General features: G+C 43.7%; 1 protein-coding gene across 4 annotated transcripts in view; it reads right to left on the bottom strand.

Annotated features, from left to right (window-relative positions):
• Positions 1-1,418: 1,418 nt before the first annotated feature.
• The window catches only part of CSNK1A1 (casein kinase 1 alpha 1), a 32,080-nt gene continuing 19,044 nt past the window's right edge, over positions 1,419-14,454 (bottom strand). For 2 of the 4 annotated variants that reach the window (XM_054287681.1, XM_054287684.1), the window contains 5 exons: positions 11,347-11,425; positions 10,284-10,358; positions 8,854-8,960; positions 7,857-8,005; positions 1,419-2,938 (listed from right to left, as the gene is read on the bottom strand). In XM_054287681.1, the coding sequence (XP_054143656.1) occupies positions 2,931-2,938; positions 7,857-8,005; positions 8,854-8,960; positions 10,284-10,358; positions 11,347-11,425 (418 nt within the window). In that variant the 3' untranslated portion in view covers positions 1,419-2,930. Of the gene's footprint in view, positions 2,939-7,851; positions 8,006-8,853; positions 8,961-10,283; positions 10,359-11,346; positions 11,426-14,454 lie in introns of those variants that run through there. The other 2 variants (XM_054287683.1, XM_054287682.1) reach the window with 2 other exon arrangements.

The raw sequence follows: 14,454 nt of genomic DNA, 5'->3' as shown, positions 1-14,454 counted from the left end.
CTTAAATAGGTTAAAAATAATGAAGCAGTACTGTGCACATGAGCACTCGTGCTCCCAATTAAGCAATCCTTTAGAAGGTGGCCTCAGGAAGCCTCTCAGAGCCCTTCTAAGGAGGTTAATGAATTGCTGTGGAACCCTGGACGCAGCTTAGCGAGGTGACTGAGGAGCTGCTGCCACAGCCTAATGCCATTACCCGAATTCTGGCACTTTCCAGCGAGCTCCGGGCTGCAGATCCTGAGCTTTGCAGCCTCTGGTCCAAATGATGATTCCTTCTCAAGGGCCTGGGGCTGCTTGCAGAAGTTTGGCCTGGGCAGGTGAATCTCTCTCCACAAAACCTCTGCAGAGGTGCAAGCAGAAGTCAGGATCCAGGGTTTTAATCCTTCAGGGTGAAGTCTTTGTTACAAACCCAGGAGAGCACACAGCAAACGGGTGTTGGGTGCCTGTTTGAGGTGGGCATCTCCTGCTCTGCCAGCACATCTGGCACAGGCTGTTGATGCAAAACACTTGGAAACAAATTCTGTTCCCACACATCTGCAAGGCTGACAGAGCTCCAGGCTCCTCCACAGCCCTTGCAGCTCCCCAGACTACAACCCCATGCATTTTGACACCCTAAATGTGTTTACTCTCCCTTGCAGAGCTCATCAGGAGCAGCTGTTTCCAAACCCCCCCTCAAAGTCACGAGCAAATTTAACGGACAAAGAAAATAATTTATTCTCCTGAAACCAAATTGTTTTCTCCAACTTTTCAGCAAGTATCTCGTGTCAGAGCATGAAAAGCGATGCCACAACAATTCCGAGCAGCCTCTCCAAGGCCAGCTGCCAAGAAGGCATTTCATTGATGCTTCCTCCCCTCCTGCCAACGTGTGTTGTCAGCCACGTTGCCTAGACAGCAGAAATCACGGATAAGGACATCTCACAGTGCTCTAGATACCAGTTCTTACAAACAGACTGGTTTTCACAGGAGGCATTGCTTGAAAACCATCCTTATTTGGATGGGGCAAGCCTCAGGAGTTTGGGAAACCATCCTGGCCAGGAGAACGAGCTCCATTTCTCCTTGCACCTGGCAGGCAGCAGAGCCTGCTGTGTGCTCTGCTATCTCTGAAGCCCAGCAGCCTCCCTGCCTCCCTGATTATCTATCCCAGCGTTTATTATTGGTTATTATTAGCACACGGTGTTCTCCACCCAAAGCTTAACATCTCAGGGCAGATCCTTCTTGGACAGAGTGCATGGGAGCCTTCATCCACACCATCACCATTCCAGGAGTGCACAGCGTCTTATGATCCTGAAGAAATGGTTGTCAAAAGGAAAGAAAGATCTTTTCCAACAGTAAAAAAGATAAACTGTGAGCAGGAACTCTGCTCCATGCATGGAAACGGTCTAAAAAGCAAACATACAGACAACATTTACACAATAGGCATCTGGCAGCATTTTCAGACATTTTTTTTAATTTATTCTGACATGCTATAAAGGAATAAATTACACTGTTAAAGAATTACCAGCAATAAAAGTATTTCTTTCTTTCAGCTGGGCTAGAATAGGAGTGAGAAGGAAGACAGCCTGGGGCAGTAACCAATGTGAACTCTGCATGGTGAGAGGCTGCCCCCAAGAACAAGAGGAAATCTGGTCATATCCACTTCACAAGAACTTGAAAGAAAATGCCTTGGTTTCAAACCATCCAAATTTTTTCAAACCATTCCAATTTTTGTCTCCAAAGCAGCAATCACAAGTCAGTCCGGCCGAGGCAGGACACGGCAATGCTCGGAGGCTGCCAATCCTGGGTCTGCAAAAGATGCCATTTCATTTTAAAAAATTCCAATCTTATTATGGAGGGCTGGTCTCAAACAACAGGTTATAAAAATGCAAGACTGCCCCTTCCCCCTCAAGGAAAAAATACAAAATTTATTTAAAAACAAAATGAGGAAGAGTTACAACACTAAATCTAAAATGATTTAGAAAGAAATATGACTTCTTTTGCTTAACAAATGGCCTTAAACTTGGTTTAAAAACAGGGTAATGTAAATTTCTTAAACTGAATTAACAAGGCAAATTAAAAAAATCTCATTTCCTTACAGAAACAGTTTTTAGTTTTTAATGAACTTGTAAACAAAAAAGCTCCCGCTTCAAAATAAAAACAAAATCCCAGATCATATAGATGTTTACAGTGATTACATTTATCTAAGCAACTTACATACAGGTTCAGTTGTAAGATGTTAACTAAATTTCGTGACAAATATGCTGTTTTTCCTTTTATACCAAGAACATTATAGAGTTAATGCAGAGTCCTAAAGATTATCTAGTAGTCGCTAAGTTTCTCTTAAGTCTTCACTTTAGATGCTGTTATTTCTAGCACAGGTAAGCAGGCAGAGTCTTTCATATGCTTAAAAACTGGAATCTTTGGTTACTACCATGTCAGCTGGCTTGGTATGTTGCACATAGAAGCCAACAACTTTAAGAATGTTTTAAGTGTACAACTTTCAAAACCCAGGGAGGAATAACCAGAAAAGAGTGCACAATTGTGAGCATTTACAATTATCACAACTGTTGCCGAAGACTGTTCATGCCATTCTTCCAAAACAATGAGATCTCATAAGCAGTGTAGTTCAAAGTAAAAAGGTAACAAAAATTGGCATATGCACAATTTTCTCCACTTGTGTGTCAACCATTAGTTAACTTTTCCACTTGAAAAAAATGCAATAGAAAACTGGACACCATGTTTCACTATCTCAGTAATATTCACAATTACAGCTGCTACAACTCAAAGTGCAGCATCACTGACACTGCCCAGAGCCAGTTTATACTGATATTAAGTTCTTTACACCAAGGAAATGGTTGCCCACAGCCACTGGCAAGTGTATCAACTAAAATTTCTAGGATTTGGGGAGTGACAAGTCCTGCTCCGATCTGCTCTGCTTTGTCCCATCCTCGTCATGCTCAGAAACCTGCAAGATAAACACAAGGGCAAACTTACTGATACGGGATGGAAACGAGCAACAGCATTCACAGGAGGAAAATAAACAGCAGTTATGGTCATTCAAAGGGGAAAATGCTGCTCCATCCGGGAATTGCAGAGTTCCTGGTGCCCATTTCCAAAGGTAACCAGCACTTGCCACAGCCCTGGAGCTCACACACCTCTCACTGCACTGGGACACAGGCTGAGTGCACCAGCTGGATGCCACATTCCTCCAGCAGGAATCCAGCCCAGCAGTTTGAAAACAAGCTGTGTTATTGCCACTAGGAAACAGGATGTAATTTCATAGGATTGTTTTCTACTCGTCTGCAGCGGCTCATGTTTATATCCCTGAATGTCAAGCTGTCATCTGACTGCAGGGCGCTCTCCAGAGCCGCAGTACGGCAGTGGCACAGGGGATGGCACAGGGGATGGCACAGGCAGTGTCACACGGCCACCCAGGGCATCACTCATCCACCTCACAGCAACTCTGGCACCACAAAGCCACAGCAGCACCCACAACAGGGCAGCAGCAGCACTGGGACACCCCTGGGCAAGCAGCACACCTCAGCCTTGGCAAGGACAAGGGCTGACTCACACGGCAGGGGAGGTGCTGCACACACAGCAATTCTTTTCATGTTCAGAATTCCAAATGACACTGGGGGACAGGGAGAGACAGGAACACACAGAGATCTCCTAGAACCAGTTACTGCAGGCTAAGCCAGTCCTCCCTCCGTGCTGCTCTCTGGTGACTCAGGTGGCAGGGCTGTGCTTCGCAGCCCCAACCAAAGATGGCCTTGCCAAGCCAGTTCCGTTCTGGATGCTCTCCAGACAGGATGGTTCTGCCCGTGGCTGAGTTCATCACAGCAACAGCTCTGAGTTTTTGCAACAGAAATCTCTTCTCAGTGAAATACAGACAGAGCTGACCTCAGCTATAGCTTGTGCTGTCATCCAGAGAGAAGCAAGTGCAAACAAGTCTTACTAGTCTGACATTCTGTCCAAAATGTATCTGGAGAGCACCCAAAAAATGGCTTTAACTCTTTCAGAAGTGGCTACAGGTCATTTCAAAGAGGTTCAAGAACTTGCTTCAAACCCAGTGTTAATGCATTGAGGGACAATTCTCTTTATCCAGCACTGGTCATACTAAAAAAAAAATCCTGCACCAGATTTAAGACAGCCATTCCCACTTGAGTGCAAGTTCCCACAGAAAGCCCAGGGACTCCTGAGTTCCCTAATCCCTACTTGATGTACACAACCAGAAATTATGCTGTTTTTCCATTTAGTGTGTTCAGCAGAGAACACTGATTCATCTTTTGAACCACTTTCTCCATCAAAGCAGCCAAAACAAAGTCAACAAAGGAGAGTGTGGAAAGAAATAAATCAACTCATTGCTTCAGAAGCCTGAGTATTTCACAAGAAATGGGAGCCTGGACCTGAGGACAAAGGACATCCTACCAAATGATCTGCTGCTATCAGAACCCCTCAAACCCAAGGTAATATGGGCAGGAGAATGTCCAGCTACAGAGAGCAACAGGGAGCTGGATTCAACTCAAAATGTCCCTTCAAAGTCCTGTAAAGACACAGCCCAACCACAGCTGACAGGTGAGATGGAGATACTCAGCACACAGAGCACTGCTGGCATGAGGAATGTGCTGGAGAGTCCATGGTGGCATCTCTTTCACACATCTTCACTCCATACAGGGCCAAATCATCACTCCTGTCCCTCTGAGGTGTTACCCAAAGCTCTGAAAATCTCTGTGCTACATGAGGGATCCTCAAATTGCTTTATTATCACCATGGGTGAAGATGTGATTGACAGGGGAGCAGCAACTCCAGTGTAATTCCTTAAAACCCTCCTCGGTGTGAAATGCTCAGACTTTGTGTATTCTCCATTTCTCCAGACAAGCATGTGAGAAGGATTCAGGTGTCAGTAATTCTAATTCTCAAGCAGAGAAGTCTCAGTCTGTTCTGAGCAATCCTGCCACCAGCACGGGCATCCAGTAAATATTAATGGACCTGCTGACAGCCTCACAGAATCTCCACTGCCAGGAGTTAAAAACACCTCTCCCAAATGGCCCTGGTAGACTTTATCCTGCAGATTGACTGCTTGAGTCACTTTTATGACTGAGGGAAGCTGAGTGTAAGCACAGTTACAAATCACACCTGAACAACTGCTGCTCTGGCAAAAGAGAGGCAGCCCAAGTTGCCCGAGTCAGCAGAGCTCTGTCTGCTGGAACAGTTCACCTCTCCAAGTTCCAAAGCAGCTGATCTGGCTGTTACAAAAGACACTGCACACAGTTCCAGAGAGGGGCAGGGGAAAAAAACTGAAGAGAAAAAAGGCCATGGACATAAGAGGTTATTCTGGAAGCAAGCAGAATATTTAGCCTGGATAAACTCTAGGATTCATTGATGATTCAGCATGGATCTGAGCTAAGGAAATCAGGAATATCTGTAAATGAGCACAGTGGGCAAACAATCTGAGTCAGTCCTTCCCTGGCCCACCCTGCCCAGATGAAATCTCCAACAGCACTTTACAAATAACTGCACCTGTGCATTGCTATTTGCAGGACTGCTGTTCAATGGGTAGGGTTACCACAGGGGTAACATTTGATACCAGGAAGCCTTTTAAGCCATTTCCACACAGGCTTTGCTACAGCAACTACAAAAGAATTTAACTGAACTCCAGAAAAAATAACCAGGTATTTCATCCTCTCCAATGTGACACAGCATCCAAGCCACACTGCCTCCTCCTTCAGCTTAGCTGGGTTCAAAAAAATCTTCATTAACAGGCAGAATTCCTCACAAAAAGACATGCAGGATTTTAGGACTCTGGAAATCTCTACTTTGCTGAAGAGATGAAGCCTCTGAAGTCTTCAGATGTTTGCCAAGCACTGCTTTAATGCTCTGCTGACATTACAGCTTGATCAACCCAAAGGTCACAAGCCTTTCTTGGTAATGGGGAGAGTCATTCCCCAAAAACCCAAAGCAATTGTGCTAAAACCCCAAGAAATTAATCTTAGCTGTAGCAAGGGGTCTCTCCAAAGGACAGTGTGATAAGGAAGGTAAAGCAGTGAACAGAAATGGTCTGAGGCTCCATGGCAAAGCTCCCCTGCCCACCCTGGCTGTGAGCTCAGCTCTGCTCTCTGGCACTGCAGCATCACCTCAAGGCGCAGGCAGATAATCACTGTAATGACCTTTTCTGTCTTCACACACAGCACTTGGGCAGAGACTGACTGAGGCAGGAGAGCAGCACGTTAAACCTCAGAACACTCCAGCCAAACTGTGTTTCACCAGCTCACAACCTGATTTTCAGGGCAGGTTCCACCTACAGATCACCACTCCTGCAAAGCCCTCACTCTGAGCATGAGCTGCTGTGAGGAATGTGCGTTTTTGCTTAAATTATCTCCTCCTGCTGGAACAGTCAACCCCTCCACACCCCAAATCGGGCTGGGTTCTGAACTTCAGTCAGAGTTTCTTTATTTCAGGAAGCAATCCAAGCCCAGGTGCTTAATCACCCAGTCTGCTACTGGTGTTGCAGCTGCAGGAACTGGTTTCCAGCCTGTCAGATCCAGCCACTCTATGCCAAAAATCTGACACTTAATGGCATCTCTGAATTTTTATTTTTTTTCAAGAACCACTTCAATCTTGGGAAAAGCAGCAGGTGTTTGAATACTTCATTTATTCTGAACAAAATGTGGGTTTTGATAGCTATTTTGACTAAAGACACCTGGTAAGGTTTGAATGCTCCCACACTATGTGAAGAACAATGTTTAAGTTTATTGTAAATACTTCTGCATTTCTCTGATTTCCAGGATTGTCATGTTAGCAAGTATGTCATTTTATACATATAAAAATGACAGACAAGAGGTACTGAAGAGCAGCAATGCCTCAGTACAGAATTTAAACCTTGCTTCTCTATTCTCAGTCACACAATCTCATTAGTTTCAATTCAGCTGCAGGAATTGGTTTCATGGCAAGACTGGCTCACAGATGTGGCAGTTTCATCCCAAGGACTTACCAGACTCAGACCAGCACATTTGCATCATTCAAAAAAAAAAAAAAGTATTTTAAAAGCTTCTAGACCATGTGGGAAAAAAAATGGATGTGTCTTTTCAGAACTCAGTTTTCAGTTATTACACAATTACATCTGAACATGTCACAACATTTCCCTTTGAAACCATAACCTAGAAACATCAAAAAATCATCAGGAAACCTGAAGCCCCACCCCAGAGCACCCAGATACTTCAGAAAATTGTGAGTTGGCAATCCACAGCAGTTTGGGGCTACTGCTTGACTTAGACAAGGCATTTTGAGCACACTGGTCTTTTCCTTGAACTCTGGACCAAATGTCTCAATGTAAACCCACTGCAGGAAGCCAGAGCAGTCACAATTTTCTGTTCCCAGTGTTTGAGGCATACAGAACAGAAGCAAACCCACAGCACTGTACCAGCTGCCACAGAGCAGAACCCAAAGTCTCTAGATCCTTGCCTAGGCAACGAGAATTATCCCTTAAAAAGTGTTAGGTCTAGGATTTTGGATTGCATTATATATTTATACATATATAAGGACCTATATATGTATATATATAAATCAAAATAAATAAAAATGTCACATTCCCAACACCAAGTCAGTTTCTTGTTTTTGGAAAGTGGTTAATGCGGGAGCAAAAGATGCAGTGGTTAAAAATGACCCAACATCCCCAGAAGAAATGATATGAATAACAAGGACATTTTGGTATAAAGTTAGTAGTCAAATTCTCCAAGGACGTCTTTTGGTTTTGCTTTTGAATTTAAGAGCCAAATGTAGTTTTTAAACCACCTCCTTGATCTAACACTTGGAATTGCCGCCGTTGTCCAAATTCGTGGAATTTTTGTTTTTCCTGTAACGTCACTTGGTTCTTGGCTACTAACCTTTCATGTTACTCTTGGATTTGTCAGTTTGCTTGCCTGTGGGGGTTTGGGCCTGCTGCCCCTGCCCACTGGAAGAGGCTGCCTGCTGTGCTGCTTTCTGCTTTAACATTGTCCAGTCGAATGTGTAGTCATACTGGTGGTTCAAGGTCCTGCAAGAGAGGGAAACGTTCTGCTGTAACACATCCGAGCCAACAGCCAGCCCTGCCTGAAATCCCACAACCAGGGGATAGCTCCTTCTCTAAGCTGCTTTAGAGATTATGAATGGTATAGAAATGCTAAGTATTACTAACTTAAAGGGATTCTTGCAGCAAGCCCAAATGCCAGCCAGCAGCATTTACTCATTGCTTACACAAAGGTCTGCACTTGTGGAAGCAGCACTTCTTCCCAGCCCAGCTCACTCACCGTCTGCACTGAGCTTCTGAGCTTTTTTTTTTTTTTAATATAAATATAATTTCAAGGAAAGACTGCAGTATTGTACATCACTGAATAGGAATTCTTTGGATCCCAGAAACCTGGGGGGAAACTCGAGAGATCAGTACCTGCCCTTCTTTTGACAGGTGCTGCTCAGTGCACAAGGTGGAGTTTATGTTCCAGTTGCTCTAACGAGCTCAATGAAGCAGCATTATTCTCCTCCACTGAAATCTCTCTCCTGAGAACCACTGCTGGGCCCAGCACTGATTTCTAAACATAAAAAGCTTCAAAGACTTCTGCCAAGGGTCAATTTCTTATGGTACTTGCAACAGAACCTGAAGCATGGGCTCAACCCTGTGGTCACATCACACAATGCAAAAACAAGAGACTCTTTTCCCTTTATGTTTAACATTGAACAATAATTTTCAGGTCCTTTAAGCAGCTTTTGAAGCTCTGAAATGAAAGGGAGTCCCAGAAGAACTCCCTACACCACACACAGGAGCTGCTCTCTGCAGTGCCAGTCCCACAGAGCACTTCCCAACTGGATCCCTGAGAAGTTTCTGTACTTTTCCACTTGGAGACTGACCTGAAAAGAATACGGAATAATTGCCTCAGGTACATGTAATCTGGTGCCTCTTCAAAGCGCAGGCCACGACAGTAGTTCAGGTACATGGCAAATTCTGCAGGGAACCCCTGGAAATCAACAGTGTTAATCAAGCCGTGGTTCACAGCAAAAACCTCCTACCAAAGGCAAAAAGATGCTGTCTCCAAGAGCAGAGGAAAGCTGGTTGAAGATGCATGAATTAATTCCACTTTGCCCCTGGTTCTTCATGTGTTCTGTAGTTCAGCATGTGCATTTGCTCAGGTGCACACTCCTTCCCCAGAACTGTTACCTCATGGCTGGTTTGCAATCATAAGCTCTCTGCTACCAGAACCTTCAACATTTAACTTATTTATAAAGCACACTATTCATCCTAATTAAACCTTGTTCGTATTAACTAAGTCTCTAAAATAATGATAATTATCTGGTAAGAGATTCACTCGTGTTTCCTTGATAATCTGCTTGAACACAGTAGAGACAAGGTCAGTTAATAAGTATTAAATGTGAAAACTTAAATTATGAAAACTTCTTTCAAAGATTTTCTGCTTTACATTTTTAAACATTGAATTCTGTATTAAAGCCTGCCTGTAATGGGTAATAGCACACAGTAAAAATCCCAGGGTACAACACCCCTGCAAGTTCAAGGCCACACTGGATGGAGCTCTGAGCACCCCAGACTAGTGGAGGGTGTCCCTGTCCCCAGCAGGGGATGGATGATTTTTAAGGTCCCTTCCAACCCAATCCATTTCATAAACAGTTCAAGGGTTTGGGAGATGCTGTCAGACTCTGGGGACAGAGATGTGCAGGACTAGAAAGTGCAACCCTTGGTGCTGCTGTCTGAGGGGCACAGGCCCTGCTGTGTTCTCAAGGATCTTGGTTGAGAAGCACTCAGATGTCACAGTGCAAGAGGAATCTTAAGACTCAAAGGAAAACTCTGGAAAAACAAAGATCACTTGCATCCAATTCCACCACAGCCACTCCTTGAGTAAGGGCAGACAATATGAACCCTCCTGGAGAGGCACAAAGTGGCTGTGGGCGAGCCAGACAGCTCCACCTTGGTTACTTATTTACTTCTGATGTCAAACCTGCACTGTAAACCTTGAGGAACTGACCAAGCCTCACCTAAGAGAGCTGGGAGCTTGCACAGCCAACAGTCAGCCAGCCCTGAATGATGGTGCCATGAACTTGGCCAAGGAGCAGCAGCAAATGCTGCCCTGTACACGTTCCCAGTTCCCACTGGGTGGCCAAACACAAGGCACCCAGTGCCTGCCAAAGCTGAATTATTCAGCAGCAAATGCCATGTGAGGCTATTTAATATATTGGCTCAAGTTTAGGGGAAAAAAAACCAACAAACAACAAACCAAACAAGAAAAGCATTTCCATTTCACAGTATGACATCATTTGGAAACTCTTACCTTACACAAAACCTCAACAGGAGTGGACATTTTCTTTTCACTAATCTTTTCATACTTTTGCTTCTTTGTTGCAGCCTGTGGAACATGTAGGTCACAATATAAGAGATATTGTGCAACACTGGATTAACAAGGACAGCAGCAAAAAAAAAAAAAAATGACAAAAATCCTTTGGTCAACCATAAGTATTTTATGTGAAATCTCCAAGTCCCACACACTTATTGCAAAGAGAATGAAGGTCAATCTGGTATTAAGATTTGGCCACAGTTTAATACCATTTGTCGCAGTCTAATGCTTCCATCACATGGCACAGCTCGTGTAGCTCTAGCTGCTGCTTTTGTCCATTAACCACAGCAGACTTGCAGCTACATTTGCCAAAGTTGTATTAATTCCCACTCAGTGCCTCATTCAGGGCTGCCTGGTGCTTCAGCACCCTTTACATTCATCTGCAGCTGAGGAGTTCCAGTGGCCCACAAGCTGCTGCCTTTTTAGAAACTGTGCAGCTGCAACACTATTGGAATTACACAACTCTCGTACGAAGAAAGAAAAACAATTAAAACATGAGAACCAATCACTGGAGTCTAAATGAGGGAAATAAGAAATGTCTGCCACGTTTGTAGCTGGCTCCCATACATGGAAATCCTGAACAAGCCTGCTGCAGTTAATAATTATTCAGTTGTGCCATAACCTGGACTGAAGACACCACTGAGGCTGAACTTGCCAGGCAAGAGATTATTTCCATGCTCTCTCCAGCAATTCAAAAAGCCACTAACAATGTTATTTTTTATTTCCCAAAGGGGCCTCAGCCTGCAACAGGACAATAACTGGCAAAGATGATGTCAGCTATTGTTTAGCATAAATTTTCAGACAGTCCAACAATGCACATTTTGCCTGCTGCGTAAGAGGCAGAATCCACAGTCTATAAATATCAAGCTTTGGGAAAAGCTGCTTTGTACAACTGAGGCTAAACATTATATAAACCCACCTGGCAGGCAGAAGCATGCTACCCAAACATGAAAAAAAATATTAAAAGGGTGGGGGAGGGAAAAAAAGCATCCTAACCTACCTTTAATCCCTGCCAAGGCAGACTGGTTCTGTTAAAGTACATCAATACATAGCCTAGAGACTCCATGTCATCCCGACGACTGCAGGAGGAAAAACACAAGGAATTACAAATTCTGCCATTTCTTACTTTATTCCACAGTGCTAGCATTCAAAAATTTAAATTAAAAAAATAATTCAGGAATAAACCCTAAGAAAACCCTAAGATGAGAAGGGATTCTATTCATTTTTTAAGCAAGGAATATTCTGTAGGTATTGTGTGTTCTAAGCTTCCATCTGCAGTTACACTGATTTGGGAAACAAAATCTTTGGAAAATGAAAAAAATAAAAAAAACCAAAACCAACAACAAGAAAAAACCAACCATGAAATGTCTTTCCTGCCTTCTTAAGTAGCTTGGGTAGAAACTGAAGATTTTCCTGTAGGAACCATGGAATGCATGGTAAGAGAGAATGAGGTTAATGGGGTCAATAAGGCTGTAACATCTTGTCAGTCACATTTTCCCCTGAACCTTGGCTCAGTCTGGGATCAGTCCTGACCACCTGGTCCCTAAGGGGCACTGCTCCTTTCTTCCTTGCCTTCTGTCAAATCCCCCTGAGCTGCCTCTGATTGTAAAAGGCAGCAATATTTATGGAAGTACATGGATCAGTCTGAGAGGTGCCTCTGCCTTCTTCCCCCCAAAGTCTGGAGAACTCCAAAGTGATCCATCCAGCTGAGGACTTGCACAAACTCTCATTCAAAAGGCTTCAAATGCTTTCTGCCCTGCACATGTTCCACATCCCCACTCTGGCCACATGAACTCCACTGTACTTTGCTCACAGCTTTGCTGAGCACCAAGAGCAGCACAGCTCATTGGAGTGGAAAACACACTCCAGGATTTTTTTTCCTCTTGGCAAAGTTGCCTCTTCCCAGCTGTGGTAAAATCAGATTTTTCCTCTGACTGCCCCTCTCTGCAGCTGACATCTATTTAATAAGAGGCAGAAAAATAACTTCTTTTTCTCCTCCCTGCTCCCTTATGGGGAAAAGCTGGTGGGTTTTGCTGCTGCTCTCTCAGGCAGAGAAGGATTTAAAGGGTGGCAGGACAGACTCTACAAGGATCAAAAGGCTGACAGTGGTACTGCAAACAGGATTACACACAAAGGTGAGGGGAAAACAGCTCCCCTGAAGTGGGAACAGGCTCCAACCTGATCTCTCTTGGTAGGAGAAGAAAGAAGCTGGTGATGTTTTGTGTTCTAGCCCAGCCAATAGAACCAGAACAGCCTGGCACTCCTCACTCATGGGCCAGCTCTGTGACCCTTTGGGAACAAAGGCAAAGCAATCCCAGGGGAAAATCAGCTTGGCTCCAGAAAGCTTTGAGCACAAGGCCAGCAAAGCTCTGCAGTGCCCAGGGAAGAGGGGATTGGTTCCCTCCCCTCAGATCATCTCAGCTGCAACATGAAACCACAGACAAAGGGCTGAAAAATGATACTGAGCCCACAAATTCCAGCCTGCAAAACTTGCTAATTCCATTAGAACTGCAGATTTTAATCACCAACAGCATTCAGTGAACCTGTACAGGGACATAAAATTCTCTGAGAAGGCAGTGGTAAATTCAGAAGCAATAAAGGGTTTAAGAGTGTCCATCCCCCACCCAGCTCATTGTTTTAATGTTTAATGCAATGATCTCGTAGTAGGAAACATTTCGTTCTGTAAATCTGCAGTGGGTACATTATTACAATATATTGATAAAAACAGTTTTCAGGATTTGGGAAACAGGACAATCCTCTCCATTATTAAAATAAATACCACTGCAAAGAGCTCCTTGAGCACAGCTGTCATTACCTGTAGGAAAACATGTTCTGTAACAGTTAAAAGTACAGGACTAGAGGTTGAAATATTCTGCCATAAGCCCCAGAACTGGTTTCTCTTGATTACAGGAATGCATTACTTCTTTGCCTCACTGCTGGCTTGACCTAGACAGTTTAGCAGCTTTTAGCAAGCACCAACCTACATTTCTAATTATAACACAATTCCCATTACCAGCAGATATGGTGTAAAATTCAACTAAGCTCAATTTTTGGTGCCCAACTAAATTGAAAAGCAAGATCCTTTGCAGATCCCTCCTTCACTCTCAGGTGCAAGCACAGATATTCCCTTACCAGGGCTGCTTGGGATCTGTGAAATGCATTTATTTCAGAAGTGACACCTGTCATTATCTCCCTGAGCCACATACCAAGCTGCCTTCAATAATGGCACTGACAAACAATAAAATACCCTGAAGGAACCTTAAGGAAATTAAAGTAAAAAAGGAAACATGGAGCATTTTAAAGCACCATTTGTGGGTTACATGTTCTGTTGAAGCTGACCATGAGAAATTCTGTCATTCTGATCTTGGTTAACACAAAGGTCAGAGGCACAGACATTCCTGGAAGCTTTAACTATCCAAGATAGGTAAAGCCACACTCTTCAGTTATCCAATACAATTTTTAGGTACAGATATAAGGAAGAGTGGCATCCCTTGATATCCCATAAACACTTAACAATTCCAAACAACTTGAAGTGCTCTCTCCACTAGAAAATGCTAGGATTCTGTAGGAATGAAATGCCTTTGATCCAAAAGATAAAAATGTGTTTGTTGATTAAGCAAAGCTCTAAGAAATATATCCACACACATGTGTACATAGCTACAGACATAAAACTAAAATACAGTGTGACTGAAGGTATTTAAGTCTTGCTTGCAGGCAAAAGGAGAAATAATGGTTTACTAAGTTGATGAGAGTGGGAAAACAGGCCAGACACCAGCTTTAGAACAGCCCTTCTGCTTACAGAAAGGCTCTCAAGCCAGTCAGCAGTGCTGCCAACAGGTACCAACACATCAGCAAAGTGCACCATTTTATGTGTGAAGGGCCTCTGACACACCCACATCAAAGTATGGCTTAGCCTTTAAAAAGCCAAAATAATATGCAGAACATCCACATGATGTCTGCAAGACACACAGTCTCTTCAAGAAGCAAATGAGGTGCTTGGATTTTCCCCCATCCTTGCACAGGCAGCCAAAAGGAAGAACACTTGCAAAGAGATGGATAGACTTTTCATACAAAATGATTCAGACTCTTCAGAAGCTTCCAAAGAGCA

Source organism: Melozone crissalis, unplaced genomic scaffold, assembly GCF_028551555.1.
Source record: "Melozone crissalis strain CALT ecotype California unplaced genomic scaffold, PUWL_Pcris_2 ptg000061l_1, whole genome shotgun sequence".
NCBI classification, from domain to species: Eukaryota; Metazoa; Chordata; class Aves; order Passeriformes; family Passerellidae; genus Melozone; species Melozone crissalis.
The sequence above is the reverse complement of the archived record's forward strand: the minus strand, read 5'-3'. Positions and strand labels throughout refer to the sequence as shown.